General features: G+C 44.1%; 1 protein-coding gene and 1 non-coding gene across 6 annotated transcripts in view; both read left to right on the top strand.

Moving 5' to 3' along the window:
* The window catches only part of SVOPL (SVOP like), a 102,662-nt gene that overhangs the window by 65,847 nt on the left and 12,295 nt on the right, over window positions 1-24,520 (top strand). For 4 of the 5 annotated variants that reach the window (XM_001107407.5, XM_077997478.1, XM_077997477.1 and 1 more), the window contains 5 exons: window positions 1,884-1,957; window positions 3,952-4,157; window positions 4,854-4,965; window positions 6,296-6,377; window positions 10,764-10,853. In XM_001107407.5, the coding sequence (XP_001107407.2) occupies window positions 1,884-1,957; window positions 3,952-4,157; window positions 4,854-4,965; window positions 6,296-6,377; window positions 10,764-10,853 (564 nt within the window). Of the gene's footprint in view, window positions 1-1,883; window positions 1,958-3,951; window positions 4,158-4,853; window positions 4,966-6,295; window positions 6,378-10,763; window positions 10,854-21,622; window positions 21,648-24,520 lie in introns of all 5 variants that reach the window. The other variant, XM_077997475.1, reaches the window with a different exon arrangement.
* Window positions 7,157-7,285, top strand: LOC114677251 (small nucleolar RNA SNORA40). Its single transcript, XR_003728541.1, has one exon. It is a non-coding gene; the product is annotated as a small nucleolar RNA SNORA40 (small nucleolar RNA).

The following is a 24,520-nucleotide window of genomic DNA, read 5'->3' as shown; positions in this document are numbered from 1 at the left end:
AGATGCTTAGAACCAGGTGGGGTGTAGGTGTGTGTGTGTGATCAGAGCAGAAGGGACTGAGCCATGGCAGTCTGAGCCTCTTCCGGGGATAAATGGGACATAAACAACACTAAAAGGAGAGTGAGCCTGCCAGGCGTGGTGGCTCATGCCTGTAATCTAAGCACTTTGGGAAGCCAAGGCAGGTGGATCACCTGAAGTCAGGAGTTCAACACCAGCCTGGGCAACATGGTAAAACCCCGTCTCTACTAAAATTACAAAAATTAGCTGGGCAATTTTGTGCACACCTGTAGTCCCAGCTACTCAGGAAACCGAAGCACAAGAATCGCTTGAACTTGGGAGGCGGAGGTTGCAGTGAGCCAAGATCACGCCACTGCACTCCAGCCCAGGTGACAGAGTGAGACTCCTCAAAGAAAAAAAAAAGGAAAAAAGCCTTTGGGGAGGGGAGAGGGCACTGCAGGCCCCAGGAGATATGCGCTGAGACCAGATGCGGGAATGCGCGACAGGCCTTGGTCAGATTGGGAAGAGTAGTGGAAGCATAAGGGGAGGTGGGGATGGTTAATGTGTGCCAGAAAAAATAGAATAAGACTTACTATTTGATAGCAAAACAGTGAGTATAGTTAATAATAATTGTACATTTTAGAATAACTTGAGGTACATAATTGGGTTGTTTGTAACTTGAAGGATAGATGCTTGAGGGGATGGGTACCCCATTTTCCATGATGTGCTTATTTCATGAGCTGTATCGAAACAGCTCATGTACCCCATAAATAGACATACCTACTATGTGCCCCACAAAAATTAAAAATTAACCATTGGAGCAAAAGGCCTCTAAGTTACCTTCAAACTCTAACTTTCTGTGATAACAAAATCTGGGGCACCAAAGGACCACATTCCCGGTGTCTCTAGAAAGAGCCTGTAATCCCAGGTCTCTTTCTGAGAAAAGAGCTGTTGGTTTTCAATGGCGTGCCCTCATCTGAAGCATTCCTAGCTTTACATAAAAATCGATTACTGTGCCATCAGGTAACTCTTCCTCTTTTTTTTTTTTTTTTTTTCTTTTTTTGAGACGGAGTTTCACTCTTGTTGCCCAGGCTGGAGTGCAATGGCGTGATCTCGGCTCTCTGCTGCCTCCGCCTCCTGGGTTCAAGCGATTCTCCTGCCTCAGCCTCCCAAGTAGCTGGGATTACAGGCATGCTCCACCACGCCCGGCTAATTTTTGTCTTTTTAGTAGAGATGGGCTTTCGCCATGTTGGTCAGGCTGGTATTGAGCTCCCGACCTCAGGTGATCCACCTGCCTTGGCCTCCCAAAGTGCTAGGATTACAGGCGTGAGCCACCACACCCAGCCCATTGTTACTTGTTTTTATCCAAAGGTATTGAATAGGTACTATGGACAAGAACTTTTGCTAACTACACCCCTTAAAGACAGAAAAAGAAATTAGGCATTCTGTCCTTTTTCAACTTGATGCCGTTGTTTTCTTAACAAGTCTCATATTCTTTTAATATAAGAGTTTTCGTTTTAATGCTAATTTTAGAAGAATCTCTCATCAGTTTCACAGTTACTTTGCATGTGTCCTCCTACCCTCCCCACCCCCGCACCAGTGCTGGTGAGCAGAGGAAGAGCAAAAGGTTAGGATCTTAAGTTCAGTGAACTTTGGTAATTGTCAATGATAAGAAAAAGCCAAAAGACAGATCTGGCTGAGACAGATGTGTTTAAAGCAATTATCTCTGGGTTTGTGTCAGCTGTATTCATAGGAGCTGAGTGGTTATCCCAGGCCACCATGCTCCAATATGATTCTCATCTTCTGTGATCGAAAACAGTGGAAACTTTCGTTCATCCTTAACCTGCTGAGTATATTCTGTCTCCCTCTTTTCATTATTACCCCAGGAAAAAAGAGGAAGATTTGCAGACCTATTGGATGCTAAATATTTACGGACCACGTTACAGATCTGGGTCATATGGTAAGAGTGTAATTATTTCAAAACTAGTTTTAAATAGAGGCATTGGGAGGAAGCCTATTTAAGTAAATCTATGTGAGTGCCACTGGGGAGAAAAACATAAGACCAACTCCAAATATTACAAAGACAAGCAATGTCTTGTCATTCTACAAACACCACTACCACTAAATAAGTAAATAGATACATAGACAGATAGAGGAAAAATCCCTAATTGTCTTCAACCAATTTTAAAATTTTTCTTATGAGCATATGAGCTCACTTCCTAACTTTTGCAGCCTGGTCTTTTTCCTCACCACATGACAGAAACTTGTCCTTTGAAGTCACCAATCATTAAGTCCAATGGCACAGACTCTTGTGGTACCCTCCGTGTTTCATTTCTCTGCAGCATGACCTTGAGTAAGCAAAGATTTTCTAAACAGGATGAAAACATGCTAACAATAAAGGAAAAGATTGATGAGTTTTAATACATTAAATTATGAACTCAGGAACAGTGTCAAGATATCATGAAGAAGGCTGGATGTGGTAGCTCACGCCTGTAATCCCAGCACTTTGGGAGACTGAGACGGGCAGATCACCTGAGGTCAGGAGTTCGAGACCAGCCTGGCCAACATGGAGAAACCCTGTTTCCACTAAAAATGCAAAAAAATTAGCTGGGTGTGGTGGTGGGTGCCTGTAATCCCAGCTACTTGGGAGGCCGAGGCAAGAGAATCGCTTGAACCCAGGAGGTGGAAGTTGCAGTGAGCCAAGATTGTGCCACTGCACTCGAGCCTGGGTGACAGAATGAAACTTTGCCTCAAAAAAAAAAAAATCATGAAGAGCCTGAAAGGTAAGCCATCCATGGGAAGAAGAAATTTGCAATGTATATTTCCAGCAAATTATATATATATATACACACACGTGCGCGCGCACACACATATATATAAAATATGCTATATATTAGACATATAATTTTTTTAACAGGAAAAAATAGACAACTCAGTTTAAGTTTTTTAAAATTTTTTAAGTTTTAAAATTTATTTTATTTTGCTTTTGTAGAATGGGTCTTGCTTTGTTGCCCAGGCTGGTCTGAAACTCCTGGCCTCAAGCAGTCTTCCTGCCTTAACCTCCCAAAGTGCTGGATGACAGGCATGAGCCACCATGCCCGGCCAACAGCCTAATTTAGAAATAGGCAAGAGACTTGAACAGGCACTTCACCAAAAACGTATACCAGATAAACACATCAAAACATGCTCAACCTTAAAGTCGCCAGGGAAATGCAAATTAAAACCCAACAAGATACCATTACAAATCTGCCAGTGCAAGAGAATGGCTAAAATGAAAAACTGACAATACCAAGGGTTGAGAAGGAGGCAAAGTAACTGGAATTTTCTTTTTTTTCTCTTTTTTTTTTTTTTTTTTGAGACGGAGTCTCGCTGTTTCCCAGGTTGGAGTGCAGTGGCGTGATCTCGGCTCACTGCAAACTCCGCCTCCTGGGTTCACGCCATTCTCCTGCCTCAGCCTCTGGAGTAGCTGCGACTACAGGCGCCCGCCACCATACCCGGCTTATTTTTTGTATTTTTAGTAGAGACAGGGTTTCACTGTGTTAGCCAGGATGGTCTCGATCTCCTGACCTTGTGATCCACCCACCTCAGCCTCCCAAAGTGCTGGGATTACAGGTGTGAGCCACCGCACGTGGCTGTAACTGGAATTTTCATACACAGCTGACTGGAGTTCAAATTAGTACAGCCACTTTGAAAAACTGGAGGTCTCTATTACAGCTGGAAGTATGTGTATACTATGGCCCAGCAATTCCGCTCCTAGGTTTACACCCAACAGGCATGTGTACATCTGTATGATGTGTAAGAGATACTTCCACAAATGCTCTGTGTGGCATCTGAACCTGACTTTCTGCTCTCTTTGCTTTCCACATGCTGCACGTTCCACTTGGTATCCCCTCCCCACTCATCCTTCAGGTCTGGTCTCAGCGTTTGCTAGTGACATTCTTTTCTCACTTCCAGGCTCGGAATCTCTTTTGCCTACTATGGGGTTATCCTGGCCAGTGCTGAGCTGCTGGAGCGGGACCTGGTCTGTGGTTCAAAGGCAGACTCTGAGGTGGTGGTGACTGGGGGCGACTCAGGGGAGAGCCAGAGCCCCTGCTACTGCCACATGTTTGCACCCTCTGACTATCGGACCATGATCATCAGCACCATCGGTGAAATTGCTCGTAAGTGTCCCTCTGCATGTCGGGTCTCTGTCTTGGGTGGTGTATGTGCACTTGAGTCTTAGCTGAGAGAAGTGTGATGCTGTGATGCTGCTCCTGCCTAGCAGAACTGAGTAAGTCACAAAGTAGTGCTGAAAAATCTCCAATTTGGATTGGTGTTGGCAAGAGAAGTCTGGAGGAGTAGAGCTTTGAAGTGCTGTATTCTATCAATTGTAAGGTGTTTTTTTCGCCCTTACATTTTAACATCTCTGAAATTGGAATGTGGCTTACAATGGCTTGTTAGATTGCAATTGACAGCATTATTTCTATTTTAGTAGACATAAAATGATGGTACTTAAAAATCAATGGCTGAATATTAAATTGAGCCGATGAAAAAAAAATCAAAGGCACCTTGAATTTGATGAAAACATAGAAAACACTTAAAATATAGGCCTGGCAAGCTGGCAATCTACAATAGACCTGCATGATATAATAAATATCCTGGGCACCAGTGCTTATATTTCCTGGACCCACGTGGGTAAAGTATATGTAAAAAGTCTTGAAATTGATGACAACGTGACTGGATTTTGGCTGGAATACTCATGAGGTTTGGATGATGTTGCTTCTTTCTGAAACGACAAGAATGAATCCATGCCAGTGTTGCAATATGCCACTTGCCTTCCAAGGTTCCAGAAATTATCTTTACTGTTTGCTTTCTAGTGAATCCTTTAAATATCCTGGGCATCAATTTCCTGGGAAGACGGCTGAGCCTTTCCATTACCATGGGATGCACGGCTTTATTCTTCCTTCTCCTCAACATTTGCACTTCAAGGTATTTTCTGGTTAGTTGCTTCAGGTTTTTTGCAGTGGTTTCTAAATGGAGTCTCCTGACCCATGGTGTTCAGTAGTTTCACGGACAAGTCCCTTTCACCCAGGAGAGTGGAGAGTGGGCTGCTTGTTTGACTAGAATGGTCTTGCCTGTTCCCTACTACCCCCTTCCCTCTTCCTACAGACCCCATCTTCCTCCAGCTATCACAGGATTATGGGTGCCAATGATGGTGTACTCACTTTACCTACCAAAACATTGAGGATCGTTATGTAATGCTTCCTGGAGAATCGGGGCACTGGTTGTTTATCACATTATTTGAACCAGTGCCAAGAAAGTTTAGTAATACAAACAGTGTGCTTATTTGAGCCTTCTGCTCATTTCACTCTTAATTTGCAGTCCTGGAGTGACCTGAGCTCTGATATGTATCATTTATTCTACAAGTTCTCTGCACTGTTTTCCAGGGGATGGTAGCAGCAGGTGTGCTAATTTTTTTTTTTTTATTCTTTGAGACAGAGTCTCTCACCTTGTCACCCAGGCTGGAATGCAGTAATGCGATCTCCGCTCACTGCAGCCTCTAACTCCTGGGCTCAAGCCATCCTCCTGCCTCAGCCTCTTGAGTAGCTAGGATTACAGGCACACACCACCATGCTGGGTCAATTGAAAAAAAAATTTGGTGGCTCATACCAGTAATCCCAGAACTTTGGGAGACTGAGGCGGGTAGATCACTTGAGCCCAGGAGTTCAAGATCAGCTTGGACAACATGGCAAAACCCCATCTCTACAAAAAATACAAAAATTAGCCGAGTGTGGTTGTTGATGCCTGTAGTCCCAGCTACCCAAGAGGCTGAGGTGGGAGGATCACTTGAGCCTGAGAGGCTGAGGCTGCAGTGAGCCATGATCGTGCCACTGCACCCCAGGTTGGGTAACAGAGCCAGACTCTGTCTTAAAAAAAAAAAAAAAAAAGGAAAAAAAAAAAAAGTCTTACTATATTGCTGAGGCTAGTCTTGAACTCCTGGCCTCAAGTGATCTAACTCTCTCGGCCTCCCAAAGTGCAGGGATTACAGGTGTGAACCACCGTGCCCAGCAGGTGTGCTAACGTGAGGGGCCAGGCCGAATGGCAGCACTGGGGAAAGGAGAGGGCAGCGGGGGGAGTAAGATTGGAAGGAGGTTTGCTTAAGGACCCCACAATCAGGCCAGCTGAGAAGCAGCACCTCCCTCGGTTTCTGAGTTATCTGTGGGTGTGTCTTATCATCCACAGTGCACTTGGAACTGGGCCATGGGAGGTGGTCCTCCATGCTGCCTTTTATCATTTCTCTCCGCTTCCTGTTTTGTAGTGCCGGCCTGATTGGCTTCCTCTTCATGCTGAGGGCCCTGGTAGCTGCAAACTTCAACACTATCTACATTTACACAGCTGAGGTGAGTTTTCATGCAGGGCTTGCTTACAACAGGGTGTCTAAGGTGAGCTACTTAGGGTGTCCATCCAAAGGTAATGTATCCCTGGTTTCTGTTGACTTTTGATGATTTTCTAAAAACAATCTGTTAAAAAGACACCAGAAGTTTATTTGGTGTGAATTTCCCCTTCCCCGTTCAGTCTATTGAAAGCCAATCTCTGGAAGACAGGATCTTCCTCCTTTCTTTAAATAGCTTGCATGGAAAAACCACCTCCTTGCCCTGGCACTAGGCTCCCAGAAGTAATAGGTAGCAACACGTTGCTGTCAAATGTAGAACTTCCTTTCTCTCTTTTTGAAATTAGAATACATTTTTCACTTTTATTCTTTTGGAAGATCCCTTTCCCTCCATCTGTTATTTGCTGCATGTAGCTTAAATCTGAATATAATCTTGATTTATTCGGTATTAATTTATTGAATTAATACATCTATGTGCAAGGTACTGCCTGAGGTAGCTGGAGTTTTCCTCAGAAACCTCCCACTTTAAAGAACCTATATTCCTGGAAATGAAACAATATTTGAATAGGGGACTTAACAGTATTTTAACTGGTTTTGTCGTTCATTGAGCTACAGGAAACAGTGCTTTAGACACTGATACAGCTGCCTTCAGCTTCATGGCAGGAAATGGGGAAGTCTATTGCGATTAAAGATTTGGCATGTCAAAAACCATTAAACCCGCAGAGAAAAGTACTTTTTCTCCCACACAGAGATAAAAATAGAAAGCTATGAGATGTTCGAGTTATACATAATACTTCATTTAGTTCCATGAACAAAATCTAAAGTTGACTTATAGACAGGTACAAAAAAATCAATCCTCTTTTGCAATCCGGAACTCATTTTTCAGTATAAGTTTTACTATAAATAAGAAGGGGTATTATGATACCTGAGACACTTAAAATGATTGGAGTATTGATAACCATAAAGGTTGGTTCCAGGCTGGGCGCAGTGGCTCATGCCTGCAATCCCTGAATTTGGGAGGCTGAGGTGGGATAATCACTTGAAGCCAGGAGTTCAAGACCAGCCTGGCAAGGAAACTAAAACCCCATCTCCACAAAAATTAAAAAGTAGCCAGGGGTAGGGGCATGCACCTGTAATTGTAGCTACTTAGGAAAGGGAGGCTGAGGCAGGAGGATTGCTTGAGCCCAGGAGTTGGAGGCTGCAGTGAGTTCTGATAGCACCACTGTACTCCAGCCTGGGCAGCAAAGTTAGACCCTGCCTCTAAATTAAAAAAAAAAAAAAAAAAAAAAAAGTTTGGTTCTAGGACTATCAAATAGAGAGTTTAAAAGCATAATATATGAGGAAAATCTCAGCTATATCCATTTTGTATTCCAATTTCATGTTGACTTGATATATCAAGATGACTTTTTGTTTTAAAGGCTTTTATCTTGAGAACGTGATGTCTGGGGTTAAAGGTATTGACATATTCCACAGGTCTGTACTCTTCTTGAGCTGTGATAGCTTAGGAATGAATATGATTTGAACTCACGCATATTCACAGAGGGCATCAAATGGAGAACGAGGCAGATCTACCTACTCTGAAAATGACCCTACAGTAAATTGGTTGAAGAAATTAGATCCCAAAGATTTTTGGTGAATTTTGAAGTCTTCATCAGTATATCCATATTAAAAGGAGATGAAAGAAGCCAAAATAAAAGAATTATGGGCTGACAGGACAACTGGATTAAGTATCAGTTCTATTAAAAAGGGCTAACTTGAAGATCTTTTGACGATAAATTTTACTCCAGCTCTGTAGGGGAACAAAGGTGAACTTGATGGACAGTGGAAGGAATTACAACATGAAATTCCTAGAATAAAAATTAATTGGGTGCGGTGGCTCATGCCTGTAATCCCAGCACTTTGGGAGGCTGAAGCAGGTGGATCACTTGACACCAGGAGTTTGAGACCAGCCTGGCCAACATGGTGAAACTCCATCTCTATTAAAAATGCAAAAATTATCCAGGCATGGTGGCGGGTGCCTGTAATCCCAGCTACTTGGGTGGCTGAGGCAGGAGAATTGTGTGAACCTGGGAGGCAAAGGTTGCAGTGAGTTGAAATCACACCACTGCACTCCAGCCTGGTGACAGACTCAGTCTCAAAAAGAAAGAAAAAAAAAATTACTGACTTTAAGTAATTTTGCATAGTTAAGAAAGTAAGTTTGCATAATTAAAAACAAAAACAAATCTAAAGTTATTTTGTAAATTTATAAACCAAAAAAATCTATGAGTAACATGGTATACTTCTAGAATTGCGTTTGAGATGGACGGTCAAACATATTTTGGAATTTGCTCATTTTGAGGGTCATTTCTAAGTATTTTATTTATTTATTTATTATTTATTTATTTATTTATTTATTTATTTGAGACCGAGTCTCGCTCTGTTGCCCAGGCTGGAGTGCAGTGGTGCGATCTCGGCTCACTGCAAGCTCCACATCCCAGGTTCACACCATTCTCCTGCCTCAGCCTCCCGAGTAGCTGGGACTACAGGCGCCCACCACCACACCTGGCTAATTTTTTGTATTTTCAGTAGAGACAGGGTTTCACTGTGTTAGCCAGGATGGTCTTTCTTGATCTCCTGACCTCATTATCCGCCCGCCTCGGCCTCCCAAAGTGCTGGGATTACAGGCGTGAGCCACCACACACGGCCAGTATTTTATTTTTTATATTGTTTTTCAAAAAAGATGTATAACTAAAAATGATAGTTTTCTGTTATTCCATCTTCCAGGTGACTCACAATGTGAACAAAAGACTTTGTCAGTATTACAGCAAAGAAGCCATCACCTGAATTCATTATTTTCAGTCATAGCAACCTCATTTTTCAGAAAATAAGAAAGCTCCGCATAAAGATATTCCACCCCCAGACCTTCTCCTGTAAATATAGCAGTGTCCTGTGAGGCGGAAAGCATCTTGCTTTTTGCATTTGACAGATGGTGGCAAAGATGTGGGCAACTAAAGGGGGCTACATGCTTTGCCTTAGAGAGTTGATAAACCTGTTTTGTCAGTATTTTATAGCACTAAGAACATGTTCCAACATTTTGAGAAACCATTCTTTCCTAGAAAGTATTCTCCCTACAATTCTATTTATTCAATAAGACTTGCTGACTTATTAAACTTCCGGTTCCTTTAAGAATTCTGAATCAATGAAAAACCAATTAGATTTTACTATAAATATCAACAAGTTGCAGCAAGAAAGTAGAATATGGCTGGGCATGGAGGCTCATACCTGTAATCCCAGCACTTTGGGAGGCTGAGGCAGGAAGATCGCTGGAGCCCAGGAGTTTGATACCAGTCTGGGCAACATAGCGAGACATTGTCTCTATAAAATAAAAATTTAATAAAATGTTAAAAAGGGCTGGGCATGGTGGCTCATGCCTGTAATGCTAACCCTTTGGGAGGCTGAGGCTGGCAGATCACCTAAGGTCAGGAGTTCAAGACCAGCCTGGCCAACATGGAAAGACCCCCTCCCGACCAACTAAAAATACAAAAATTAGCCAGGCGCAGTGGTGCACGCCTGTAATCCCAGCTACTTGGGAGGCTGAGGCAGGTGAATCGCTTGAACCCAGAAGGTGGATGTTGCAGTGAGCCAAAATTGCACCATTGTGCTCCAGCCTGGGTGACAGAGTGATGAGACTCTGGAGGGAGGGAAGGGAGGAAGGAGGGAGGGAGGGAGGGAAGGAAGGGAGGAAGGGAGGGAGGGAGGGAGGGAGGGAAATGCTGTAAGATTCTGCAACAGCAAAGAGGCTAGGGAATTTAACAAGAACACAGGGGCCAGGTATGGTAGCTCATGCCTCTAATCCCAGCACTTTGGGAGGTTGAGGTGGGAGGATTGCTGAGGCCAGATGTTCAAGACCAGTATGGCCAACATAGTAAGATCCCATCTCTAATTTTAAAAAAGAAAAGAAATAAAAATAAGAGCACAGGGAATGGTGTGGCAAGTACCTGGCCCTCTGGTTAATTCTCTTAGCTGTATTTGTATTGAAGACTTCATCGGATCTTTGAGGAGTATTTTCTTCCCATTCAGTAGAATCAGTTTTATATATTTATAGTTCTGAAGTGGCGCTCTTCTGTCTGATTCCAGAGCTTGTCTTTCTAAAATTATATTTGGAATATTCAGTGAAACACATTTTTGGAATTTGCTCATTTAAAGGATAATTTTGAAGTCTTTATTTTTTGCTGATATTGTCCCAAAAATTCAAAGTTGTGTACCTGAGAAAATGAACACCTTCCGCTCCATATTCTGTAACTGTGTTTGGTAATGGATGCATTTCAAAGCCTGACCTGGGGAGGAAAGGGGAAGAGGAGGGCTCGGGGAAGGACGGACATTATCTGACTGGTACTTTCTATGCCTCTCCCTGCAGGTCTACCCCACCACTATGCGTGCTTTGGGGATGGGAATCAGCGGCTCCCTGTGTCGCATTGGTGCAATGGTGGCGCCATTTATATCCCAGGTACGGCTGAGGACTCTGCAGTGGGAGAGAGTCTGAGAGGGGTGGGGAAAGAGGAACCCCAGGGCCCTTCAGATTAAGGGCAGAACGGAGGATTTCTGTGGACTTCATGAGTTTTTCCGAGGTGCCGTTTCCCTGCTGTTTGGTGGATTTAGGTAGAAAGAGGCTAAATCTGCTACCAGGCTTTCAGGCTTCCAGTCAGTAGTATGCATTGCATTGCATTCAGGGTTTGCTCCGTTTTAAAATGGGGGGAAGATGGAAAACAATGGTCAACACGAGGAGCCTGGGCAGTTGAATGACAGTGGGCTCTAACCCTGAGTTAGAATGGTTGTCTGGTCCGTTGTCCAGGTGGCAACTGTAAAACAGAGCCCGAGAGTGCGGGCAGGTTCAGCTGAGGTGCAGGGAGGTGGTACTGGGGCACAGGTGAGCCAGGCTTAGGCTGGGATAAAATCCCAAGGTGACGTGGAGCCATGGATGGAGCCTTGTTTCAGAAGAAACAACAGAGGCAGGTATGGCGACCCTTGGGGTCGTGGTTCCTCAGAGGGCTGTGGAGCTTGCTGCTTTGCACATGTCAGTCCTTTTTTTTTTTTTTTTTTTGGCTGCAAAAATCAGAAATCCAGCCTGGGCGCGGTGGCTCATGCCTGTAATCTCAGCACTTTCGGAGGCCAAGGTGGGTGGATCACCTGAGGTCAGGAGTTCCAGTCTGGGCAACATGGTGAAACCCTATCTCTACTAAAAATACAAAAATTAGCTGGGCATGGTGGTGCTCGCCTGTAGTCCCAGCTACTCAGGAGGCTGAGGCACAAGAATCACTGGAACCCGGGAGGTAGAGGTTTCAGTGAGCTGAGGTTGCGTCACTGCACTCTAGGCTGGGCGAGAGTGAGACTCTATCTCAAAAAAAAAAAAAAAAAAACCAGAAATCCACATGTCCTGGCTGTAGCAAAAAAGGGCAGGAATGAGTCCGAGCCCGGTCTGGGAGTAGGGGCACTGACAGGGGCCCAGGCTCTGTCCTCTTTCTCTGTCTAGTGCCTGTGGTCACTCGTTTCCACCTAAGCATGCAGGCTTTCCTTATTCCTGAGAACCAGGGTGCTGTGCTTGCCGCTGCCTATGGCAGCTCCACAAATCCCAGACACACACCCTTCGCTCTGGCCTCCAGAAGACGCTGATTAGTTCTCTCTGAATCCCGAGACAGAGACCCCCACTGGTCCAGGTCTCGGCAGTTGTCCATGCTTGAGCTAACTCAGTTGTGGCCCACAGTCCCGGTTACATATAAATGCAGCTGGCAGAGGCAAAATTGCAGAGAACGGGAGTTGGGATGGGCTGAGTAGACGTTAACCTGTATTTCCTACCATTTAACACAAGGATTTTGCTACCACGAATTTTTAAAAACTATCTTGGGAATGTTTTCCCCACCTGTCTTTTTCACTTTTTCTTTTTTTTAATATCTGAGAAACCAAGCTAATCCCCACCTGTCTTAAAGAAAAATTGGGATGCCTTTTGTCTGGTGCTTTTGCTTTTCAAAATTCCTTAGTACTTACTTCATCGTGTATCAGAAAAGAACCTAGTGATGAAAAAAAGCTGTCCTTTGTTTTTTTTTTTTTTCCCAGAGACAGGGTCTCGCTTTGTTGCCCAGGCTGGAGTGTAGTGGCACAGTCATGGCTCACTGCAGCCTCAATCCCCCCAGGCCCAAGGGATCCTCCCACCTGAGCCTCCCCAGTAGCTGGGACTACAGGCATGCACCACCACGCCTATTTATTTATTTTTAGAGATGGAGTCTCACTATGCTGCTCAGGCTGGTCTCCAACTCCTGGGTTTAGGCCATCTTCCTGCCTTGTCCTTCCAAAGTGTTGGGATTACAGGTGTGAGCCACTGCGCCCTGCCAGTAGTAAAACATTAACCCTATTTCTGGATGACTGAACTGAGGCATAGTTCATTTCCCAAGCTTTCATTAGGAATTGAGTTCTTGACCACCTGGAACATTTTCCCTGGGCGTTTGTGGATATTTGTCCCAGAGGCTACGCCGCTGTTGGTGGGTTTGTGGGTTAGGAAAGAACCCAACTGGAACAAGGTCTCCTGGGGCCATAAGGCCCTGCTCTGCTTGGCATCCTGTAGCCCACCTGGATTCTCAACTCCTTGTCATTCTCAGTTATCTTTCTCTGCTACCCTCCCCTCATTTATTTTCATTTTTCTTTTCTTTTCTTTTCCCATCTTTCTTTCTTTTCTCCTTCCTTCTGTGCTCTCGCTCTCGCTGTCACCCAGGCTGGAGTGCCATGATATGATCTTGGCTCACTGCAACCTCCACCTCCTGGGTTCAAGCAATTGTCCTGTCTCAGCCTCCTGAGTAGCTGGGATTACAGGCACCCACCACCACTCTTGGATAATTTTTTGTATTTTTAGTAGAGACGGGATTTCGCCACGTTGGCCAGGCTGGTCTCAAACTCCTGACCTCAGGTGATCCACCTGCCTCAGCCTCCCAAAGTGCTGGGATTACAGGTGTGAGCCACTGCGCCCAGCCTGCTACCCTCATTTCTAAAGCGGAGATAAAGAATAGCACCCACGACAGAGTTTTGCTCTAAGGATGAAATGAGATGAATAAATGTAAAGCAATTAACCCAATGTTTGACATATAGTAAGCGCTCAGTAAATGTCAGCTCATATGATCATGATGCCCAATAACGGTCAAGGTGAAATGCTATTCCAATGGATACTTCTCAATCATTTAATTTTGGAAAGTATTGTTACATCAATCTCTGTGCAATCGAGATGCTCTGCTTTCCTTAACAGGTTTAGATTGGGAACGTTTCGAATCTGGGAAGCTTTGTGCCAGCTGCTAGGATATTTGCCTCGGTTTAGGATGGGGTGAGCTGCTCTAAGTAGACGGTAGGGTTTGGTGTCACTTTCATGAGCGAATTAGTCACTTCCCTTAAGGGTAGTTCTCAAACTTTAGTGCTTCTCAGAATTACTAGGGTAACTTGATAACAGATCCTTGGATTCCACTCCCAGATGCCGATTCTGTAGATGGGGATCAGTTACCTACTTCCACCCCCCTCCCCCGCTTAAAGATAAGGTCTTACTCTGTCACCCAGGCTGGAGTACAGTGGTACAGTTGAGGGCTCACTACAGCCTCAACTTCCTGGGTTCAAGCAATCCTCCCACCTCAGCCCCACAAGTAGCTGGGAATACAGGCATGTGCCATCATGCCTGGCTAATTTTTTTTTTTAATTTTAGTAGGGATGAGGTCTCACTGTGTTGCTCAGGCTGGCCTTGAACTCCTGAGCTCAAGATCCTCCCACCTTGGCCTTTCAAAGTGCTGGGATTACAGGTGTGAGCCACTGAGCCCGGCCTCAGTTACTTATATTTTTAAGTATCCCCAGCATATCTGATGCAGCTGATGGCGGGCCACCCTCTGGGAGGCACTGCTATCAATAGGGAGGACTGGGAGATTAGTCCTTCCTTTCACTTAATTCTTCCCCTTGTTCTTCCACTTTTTCTCTTTTTTCCTTCTTCTTGCTCCCCCTTCTTATTTTTTAATTTTTTTGCCTAAAACAAGCTGTTAAATCAGTTAAACTAAAATGATTACATTTTAATCAGTAATATGTTTACACATTCTAATGACTCTAAGGTTAATACAAAAGTCTCTTTTAAAACGAATGTTTCAGACTGGGCGCAATAACTCACACCTGTAATCCCAGCATTTTGAGAGGCCAAAGTGGGCAGATCACATGAGGCCAGGAGTTCGAGACCAGCCTGGTCAACATGGTGAAACCCCGTCTCTACTAAAAATATAAGAATTAGGCTGGGCATGGTGGCGGGCACCTGTAATCCCAGCTAGTTGGGAGGCTGAGGCATGAGAATCTCTTGAACCTGGGAGACGGAGGTTGCACTGAGCCAAGATTGTGACACTGCACTCCAGCCTGGATGACAAAGTGAGACTCTGTCTCAAAATAAATAAATAAATAAATAAGTTAATTGAGTGTTTCAGCCAGGCATGATGGCATGCACCTATAGTCCCAGCTACTCAGGAGGCTGAGGCGTGAGAACTGGTTGAGCCTGGGAGTTTGAGGCTGTGATGAGCTATGTTTGCACCACTGCACTCTAGCCTGGGCAACAGAGCAAGACTCTTTCATAAATAAACAAATTAATTAATAATAATTCACCCACCCAGAAACTTTAAATAAGAACATTTTAAGATATTTACTTGTTAGAAACTAATGATAGTAAAAAATAACAGTAGTCATGAGTATGTAGTCCGAGAAAACAATAAAGGAAAATTTTGCTACAAAAGTATTAAAGATTCAGGGCCAGGTGTGGTGACCCACACCTGTAATCCCAGCACTTTGGGCGGCTGAGGCGGACAGATCACCTGAGGTCAGGAGTTCGAGACCAGCCTGACCAACATGGAGAAACCCCGTCTCTACTAAAAATATAAAATTAGCCGGGTTTGGTGGCGCGTGCCTGTAATCCCAGCTACTCGGGAGGCTGAGGCAGGAGAATCACTTGAACCTGGGAGGCAGAGGTTGAGGTGAGTCGAGATCACGCCATTGCACTCCAGCCTGGGCAACAAGAGTGAAACTCCGTCTCAAAAAAAAAAAAAAGTGTTAAAGATTCACTGAAATACAGAAGGGACCAGTGCAAGGCCTCTGCCAATAGGTCAGGGACTGCCTTTCCACTTATTCTGAGGAACTTCAGGAGATCAGTCACTTTAACCCTAGCTGGGTGTCTTAGTTCAGGCTGCTGTAGCATGTACCACAGACTGGGTGGCTTATAAAAACAGAAACATATTTCTCATAGTTCTGGAGGCTTGAAGTTCAAGATCGGGCTCCCATATGTTTGGGTTCTAGTGAGGGCTCTCGTCTCGGCTTGGAGACGGCTACCTTCTTGAGTCCTGCCATCCAGAAAGAGGGGAAAGAGTTTTTTCTGGTCTCTTTTATTTTTATTTTGTTTAAAAAAATTTTTCCTTTCTTAAACTGGGTGGTACATCTGTGATCTCGTTTTTTTTCCTCCCCCAGACAGAGTCTTGCTCTGTCCCCCAGGCTGGAGTGCAGTGGCGTGATCTCGGCTCACTGCAACCTCCGCCTCCCAGGTTCAAGCAATTTTCCTGCCTCAGCCCTCCGAGTAGCTGGGACTACAGGCACCTGCCACCATGCCTGACTAATTTTTGTATTTTTAGTAGAGATGGGATTTTGCTGTGTTGGCTAGGCTAGTCTCAAACTTCTTTTTTTTTTTTTTTGGAGACGGAGTCTTGCTCGTCGCCCAGGCTGGATAGAGTGCAGTGGCATGATCTTGGCTCACTGCAAGCTCCACCTCTGGGTTCAGGCCATTCTCCTGCCTCAGCCTCCCTAGTAGCTGGGACTACAGAAGGCACCCGCCACCACGCCTGGCTAATTTTTTGTATTTGTAGTAGAGACGGAGTTTTACCATGTTAGCCAGGATGGTCTTGATCTCCTGACCCTGTGATCCGCCCATCTCGGCCTCCCAAAGTGCTGGGATTACAGGCGTGAGCCACTGTGCCCAGCCTTCTGATCTCTTTTTTTAAGGACGCTAATTCCATTCATGAGTGCTCCACCATCATGACCTGATCACCCCCAAAGGTCCCACATCCAAATGTGATACCATCATATTGAGGATTCCACCTATGAATTTTGGAGGGACAAAAGCACCCAGTGCCTAACACCAGGCATCCCTTGGTTCAGTGATGTGTGAACTGCTGGAACCTACTGCGGATGGTTAAAGTCCTTTCAGCACATCCATGGCTTTGGGCTTTACCCGAGGCTTGCAGCACAGGCCCTTACAGCCCCACGGTGTGTGGCTGAGATTTGGGTAATGCAACCAAGACCTTTCCCTTGTGGCCAGACTTCACATGGTGTTTTCATCAAATGAGATGGGTCAACATCCAAAAAAGGCATTGAAAAGCATTTAAAGTCTCTATAAAAGCTCCTCAAAGAGATGTCAGTGGAAAACCCCATTTGTGACTCTAGCAAAACTTTTAAGCAGCCTCTTTGCCTGACTCACTTCCGTTGTTGTCAGCCGCATAGCTGTCATCCCCAGGTCTCTAGCCTCATCCCTTCAACCTTATCACCCCTTCGAAGTTCAAATGCCAGCCAGCCATGGTGACCCAGGCCTGTAATCGTAACACTTTGGAAGGCTGAGGTGAGTGGATCACTTGAGATCAGGAGTTCAAGACCAGCCTGGCCAATATGGTAAAACCCCATGTCTACTAAAAATACAACAATTAGCCAGGTATGGTGGCACACGCCTGCAATCCCAGCTACTCAGGAGGCTGAGGTGGGAGAATCACTTGAACCCAGGAGGCAGAGGTTGCAGTGAGCTGAGATCACGCCATTGCACTCCAGCCTGGGCAACAGAGTGAGACTCGGTCTCTCAAAAAAAAAAAAAAAATTGAAATGCTGCCAAAATTCAGCAGAACTAGCTTTTTTCTAGCCTTCTACAAACTCCGATTATATTTGCTTGTCTTCTCTGCTTTTTCTAGCTGAAATCATTCAGCCTTTCAGGTTTCAGAAGAAAGCAAAGTAGACAAACAGAGACTCTGTTAGGAGGAAGGAGAATTCTTTAATTCAGAGTCCTATTTTGGTGACCGTTCAACAAGTTCTTTCTGGAATAATTCTCTACAAGTTTTAGAGGACTTTTTTTTTTTTTTTTTTTTTTAAGATAGAATCTCACTCTGTCACCCAGGCTGGAGTGTAGTGGCGCGATCTCGGCTCACTGCAAGCTCCACTTCCTGGGTTCACGCCATTCTCCTGCCTCAGCCTCTCGAGTGGCTGGGACTACAGGCGCCCGCCACCACGCCTGGCTAACTTTTTGTATTTTTAGTAGAGACGGGGTTTCACTGTGTTAGCCAGGATGGTCTCGATCTCCTGACCTCGTGATCCACCCACCTCGGCCTCCCAAAGTGCTGGGATTACAGGTGTGAGCCACCTCGCCTGGCCGAGGGCTTCTTATGTAGTTTGGCGGTTAGAGCACCAAAAGAGGCTCAATTAGCTACAGTCTATTTGTTAGCATAGAATCAAGAATTATTTCATCCCAACTGAATGTTCAACACATTTATTGAACTTGGCCTCTGTGCCTGCTATTGTTCTAGTTCTATTGATTTGCAGTAATCAATAAGTCAGATGAGGTGCCAGTGGTGGGCTGGAGCTGGCCTGGGCTGGCTTTTGAAAGCTGATAGTTAAATTTTCAGGAAAAATTGCGAACTGGTTAATGTCACATTGTTTGAAATTAGTCATGGTGGTAGTGTGTACACTGTGGAAATGGACAAATGATGTAAGTCAGGGCCTTGGGTTTTTTGAGAACCTGTTGTTGAACATTTGACAGCACACCACCACAAGGTTCCCGCCCTCAAGAGACTTACGTTCAAGTTGGGTACTTTTATCAATAAGCAATTAATGTAAAATAATTCCAGATTGTGATTAGGCTTTGGAGGTAATGTGGTAATGAGTAAAAGGGGTGACAGGCTTTTTTAGGCCGTCCTCTCTGGGAAGGTGATATTGGAGTTGAGATCTGAAGTGTGAGAAGCTGACTGCTGTGTAAAGGGAAATGCATTTCGAGTAGAAAGACTGTTGGTTTGAGGGCCTCCAGGTGGGATGGACATCAATGTGTTCTAGGAATAGAAAATAGCCTTGGGGAGCCAAATGGAGAGAAATGCAGGGACAGAATGTGCCTTCCAGGCATATTAAGGACTTTAGATTTTTACCTTAGGAGCAGTGGGGAAAATTTTAAGGGTTTTAAGCAAATGAGGGATACGATCAGTTTTGTTTTTTAAAAAGATCACTCTGGCCTGTCGCGGTGGCTCATGCCTGTAATCCCAGCACTTTGGGAGGGCGAGGTGGGCGGATCACCTGAAGTCAGGAGTTCAAGACCAGCCTGGCCAACATGGTGAAACCCCATCTCTACTAAAAATACAAAAATTAGCTAGGCGTGGTGGCATGCATCTGTAGTCCCAGCTACTTGGGAGGCTGAGGCAGGAGAATTGCTGGAACCCTGGAGACGGAGGTTGCAGTGAGCCAGGATTGTGCTGCTGCACTCCAGCCTGGCTGACAGAGTAAGACTCTGTCTCAAAAAAATAAAAAGATAATAAAAAGATCACTCTGGTTGCTTGCAGAGAGTAAATTGGAGGAGGGAAAGGGTAGAGCAATCTTATAAAACAACTCTCAGTTCACATTGCCATGTATTATTGCCATGAAAGAGGAAATTTCAGAATTTTGGAAAACCCTTTCTATTACGCTATAAAGATATAGGAAAAGATGGTAAACCTGACTGCATAAAAAATTTACATTTCTGGCCGGTTGTGGTGGCTCGTGCCTGTAATCCCAGCACTTTGGGAGGCCGAGGATGGTTGATCATCTGAGGTCAGGAGTTCGAGACCAGCCTGGCCAACATGGTGAAACCCCATCTTTTTTTCTTCCATCCTGAAAACATAAACACCTACAAAGTAGACTTGAAACTTTACTAATATCTCACCATTTAATGATAACAAATATAAATATTTTAATGAGGCTTTTAAAATATATTTTCCTATGTATGTGTGTATAAATATGCATATGCATTATTAGTGATGTAGGTTCAAATGAAAAAAAAGAGTATAAATTTCACCCAAATATCATAGTACTTTTTATAGCCTGCTCTTTTGCTCTCTCTCTCTCTTTTTTTTTTTTTAATATATGGACAGAGGAAAGGGAGGGGAGAAAGAAAAGAAAAGGAAGGAAGGAAAGGAAAGGGAAGAAAAAGATATTTTGTTCATATGTTGTAGACATTTTTCATGTCCATAAATATAAAAAATAAGCATTAAACTGAAAAATATTTCATCGTATGTATATCCCAAAAGTTTCTTTTCAGTTAGTTCTGTATTATTGAACATCTCGACTATTTCAGAAATATTTTAATATAAACCACAATAATAAGGCTAGGCATGGTAGCTCACATCTGTAATTCCAGCATTTTGGGAGGCCAAGGCAGGCAGATCATTTGAGGTCAGGAGTTAGAGACCAGCCTGGCCAACATGGCAAAACCCTGTCTCTACTAAACAAACAAAAATTACCTGAGTGTGGTGGTGGGCGCCTGTAATCCCAGTTACTCTGGAGGCTGAAGCAGGAGAATCGCTTGAAACTGGGAGGTGGAGGTTGCAGTGAGCTGAGATCATGCCACTGCATTCCATCCTGGGCAACAGAACGAGACTCTATCCTTCTCCCCACAACCACCCCCCAAAAACAAACAAACAAAAAAACAAAAAACAGTAATGAGCATGCTTGTGCTTGCTTTTTTTTTTTTTGAGACAGGGTCTCACTCTGTTGCCCAGGCTGGCAAGCAGTGGTGCAATCACAGCTTATTGCCACCTCGACTTCCTGGGCTCACGTGATCCTCCTATCTCAGCTTCCTGAGTAGCTGGGACTACAGGTGCTCACCACCACACCCTGCTATTTTTTTTTTTTTTGGTAGAAATAGTGTCTTGCCATGTTGCCCAGGTTGGAGGCTGGGCTTGAACTCCTGGGCTCAAGCAGTCTTCCCACTTTGGCTCCCAAAGTGCTGGGATTACAGGCGTGAGCCATCGGGCCCAGCTGTGCTTACATTTTTATCCAATTATGCAATTATCTCCTTAGGGTGAATCCCTAGAAATTGGATCGGTAGGTGAAGGGGTCTGCTCGCTTTCATTTTGGTACATTGTGCTCAAGTCCTCCCGGGCGAGTTGTACCAGTGCCTGAGAGCCTTGCTGCTTCACATATCTGCCACAGATGTTAGTCTTTCATCTTTGCCAATCTCACTGGCAATAAATGATACCTCTTGATTATTGTAATTAGTGTTTCTTTTATTAGGAATGGTACTGAATGTTCTTATTCATATTTTAATTGGGCAATTTATCTTTTTTTTAGCTTGCCCACTCAGGTACTTGCCCATTTTTCAATTCAGTCTTTAAAACATGAATCTGTAAGAGCCTCTGATAAATGTGTATGTATATAAATGTGTGTGCGGGTGGGTGTGTCTATAAAGGATTTTTAACAATTTTTCTGGCATATCACAAATATTCCGCATTTGGCAATTATGTTGCAGAGTTTTTTTATTTGTCTTTCATTCTTGTTCATGTTCTTCTTTTTCTGTGCGGGGTTCATAGACACTCCAATGTATCAGTATTTCTTCTCTATATTTCTGGAGTCTGCATTTAGGATTATAAAAACACATACCTCTTTTCTTCCAGGCCTTCTATGGCATTTTCTTTTTTGAGAGGGCAAGGTGGGAGGGAGTGTACACTTTTAATTGAAGTATAACAGACACGTGGAAGTGCCCACATCATACGTGTCCAACTTACTCACATTTCACAAAGTGAATGCAACCCAGACTCTGACCCAGATATCCCTGCTGTGCCCTCTTCAAGCCATGGGCGTCTATTGAGGCGTGAGGTCCAGTGCCGGAAACAGCTGTACAATTCCCCCAGTGGCAAGCCGGCTGTTCCAACACGATGTATTGAAAATCCATTTTTTACTCACAGGTCAGAAATGTCTGTTTGCTTTTGTTCCCACAATTGGCCTATTTCTAGCTCGCTATTTTCGTCCATTGATCCATCTGCTTTTGTCACTGACGAGTTCTTTTTATTACTCTAATGAGATTTATACACATTTTTTTTAAACTGGCTGTTCAAAACCTACTTCATTGCTCTTTTTCAGAATACTTAGTAACATTCTGCCCAAATCCTATTAACTTTTAATTGTTAATGTTTTCAGTGTATTGGCTAATAGAGGAAAAATTGACTTTTTTTCTTACAGCGTTGTCTACGTGTCCAAGAACAAGGTTGGTCGCTCTCTTTGTTCAATCTTTCCTCCTATGGTCCTTGCTGGGATTTTATTGTTTTCTTCAAATAGATCCTGTGTGTCTTGCTATGTTTATTCCTAGGCATCTTATGGCATTTTGTTGTTATTAGTAATGGATTATTTTCTTTCATTATAACTTCTATTTTAACATTCTAAATAGTTATCTAAATACAGATAATAATGTATTCAGTAAGCTGGTTGCTTAAAAATCAATATTAAAAAAAATCCATTCCAAATAGTTATCTAAATACAGATATCTAAATACAGATAACTATTTGGAATGGATTTTTTTTAAATATTGATTTTTAAACAACCAGCTTACTGAATGCATTCCTAATACTTTCTCATTTGAGTTTCTTGAGTTTTTTGGGTTTATAATGGTAGCCCTTCTGTGATTTCTATCTATCCCTTGATGCTGAATGCTTCCAATCAGCATTTAATGTGCTTCAGGTTCCACAGCTTCCAAGCTGTAAAATCAACCTTGTTCACTATTGCTTTTCTCCTCTTTCCAGCTAAACTCCTTAAAAGGGTTCTCTTCCCGCTTCATTTCCTGCCTTCCACTCATTCCTTTACCTCCTCCAATCTGGCTGTAGCCATCTCTACTCCACCAAAATCATTCTTGGTAAGGTCTCCAGTGACCTCCATGTCTCTAGGTTCAAAGGTCATTTTAATCCCTCATCTCCTCTGACCTTTGACCCACGTTACGGACTGCTAGCCATGCTCTCCCTCTAGCATCCCGTGTTCCCTTCTGGTGGCTCCCTCACTTGCACTCTGTGGGTTTCCTCTGACCTCTGTGGCTGCTGCTTCCCCATCTCTTTGTGACTTGTCTTCCTCTACTCTTCCTTTTGTTGTGGATTTCTTATTGCTCAATATTAGAACCTTATAGTTTCTTATTTCACTCTCCACTGAGATGATATCATCCATTTTATTACTTTAGTTACCAATGACTTACTCATGAATCCCAAACTTCTATCTCTAGACAAGGCCTTGCTTCCCGCTCCAGATTCATCCACCTGATCACCTCCCCAGCATTTTCACCTGGATGTCTCAAAAGCATCTTAAACCCAGCATGTATGAAATTAAACTCCTGACATCTCTCCCCGAACCCGTCTGGCCTCCCTGCTGTGAGCTCTTATGGCACCTAGAGCTTTTCCTTCATATCACTTATTGTAGTGAGAGAGGAGAATGGAAAACAAACAAACAAACAAAAAAACAGTTAAGCAGACAGTTAAGGCAAGTCCTCTGTAGAATTCTATTTTTTGTTTGTTTTTTGGAAACAGAGTCTAGCTCTGTCACCCAGGTTGGAGTGCAATGGTGCGATCCCAGCTCACTGCAACCTCTGCCTCCCAGGTTCAAGCGATTCTCCTGCCTCAGCCTCCTGAATAGCTGGGATTACAGGCATCTGCCACCACGCCTGGCTCATTTTTGTATTTTTAGTAAAGACAGGGTTTTACCATGTTGGCCAGGCTGGTCTCGACCTCCTGACCTCAGGTAATCCACCTGCGTCGGCCTCCCAAAGTGCTGGGATTACAGGCGAGAGCCACTGTGCCCGGCCTGTGGAATTCTTTTAAACAGAGAAACAGCCTGAAAAATCAAGCTGTAGCTGCACGGAGAAGGGAGCAAGGCCCAATGGAGAAATGCCTTTGTTCTTTGTGTAATGAGCAGCCTCCTGGGAAAACATTTCCTCCACTTCCACAGACATGTCCACGGTGGGCTCTGTGGGAACTTGCACAGAAGGGAGGCTTGCCTGAGACATGCCCACAGCTACACAGATAAGGGCAGTTACACAAGTAGCTACACAGATAAGGGAAGTTACACAGGCAGGGAAGTTTCTTATAAAAGCTTTTGTATTCAACTGAAAAAATGGCAATCCTCTTCTGGGTCCCCTCTCCACAGTGGAGAGCTTTCCTCTTCCGCTTAATAACTTTCTCTCCAACCTCACCCTTGGTGTCCACACTCCGTAATTTTCTTGGTCGTGAGACAAGAACTCCAGGTAATACCTCAAATACCTCAGACAACAAGACTACAACAATATTGTAATTGCCCATCTCTTCCAATAGACTTTACTCCCCATGAGGACCAGGATGTGTGCATAGTTTGCTAATTTTTGTGTTCCTTGCTCCTACCATACATAATACCTCTTACTTGAGTGACCTGGTGCTCAAAACATTTTGCGAATGATTTCTAATTGGCTATTTTTTAAAACATTTATTTGTATTCAACTATTTTACTGAAATATGAATTTGAGTCCTTGGAGAAGCGGATGCAAGGGGTGGATTGGAAAACACCTGAAGGCAGCCAGAGTGGTGAGGGAGAGCCCTGGGACTGCGATGCTGAGTGGCCAGCGAGGACTCCCACTGAGCAAGAGCCTTTGCCTTAGCTGGTGAACTATTGAGATTTATTTGACAGTATTTGTCATTTTTGAATCACTACTCATAAATGGATGGTGACTGGGACTGTTTGCGGATATGTGTTTTATCTTGTTAGGTTCCGGAATGACTGTCATTCCATTTTTTTTTTTTTTTTTCCCAGGCTGGAGTGCAGTGGTGCGATCTCGGCTCACTGCAACTTCCACCTCCTGGGTTCAAGCTATTTCCTGCCTCAGCCTCCCAAATAGCTGGGATTATAGGCGCCTGCGACCACGCTCGGCTAATTTTTGTATTTTTAGTAGAGACCGGGTTTCACTGTGTTGGCCAGGCTGGTCTCAAGCTCCTGACCTCAGGTGATCCGTCCGCCTTGGCCTCCCAAAGTGCTGGGATTACAGGCGTGAGCCACCACGCCTGGCCTTCATTCTACTCTGATTACAAATACATGGGAAGATTTTCTTTTCTCTCTAGACTCTGTTCCTTGGAG

Source organism: Macaca mulatta, chromosome 3, assembly GCF_049350105.2.
Source record: "Macaca mulatta isolate MMU2019108-1 chromosome 3, T2T-MMU8v2.0, whole genome shotgun sequence".
NCBI lineage: Eukaryota > Metazoa > Chordata > Mammalia > Primates > Cercopithecidae > Macaca > Macaca mulatta.
This window is presented reverse-complemented; position numbering and strand designations above follow the sequence as displayed.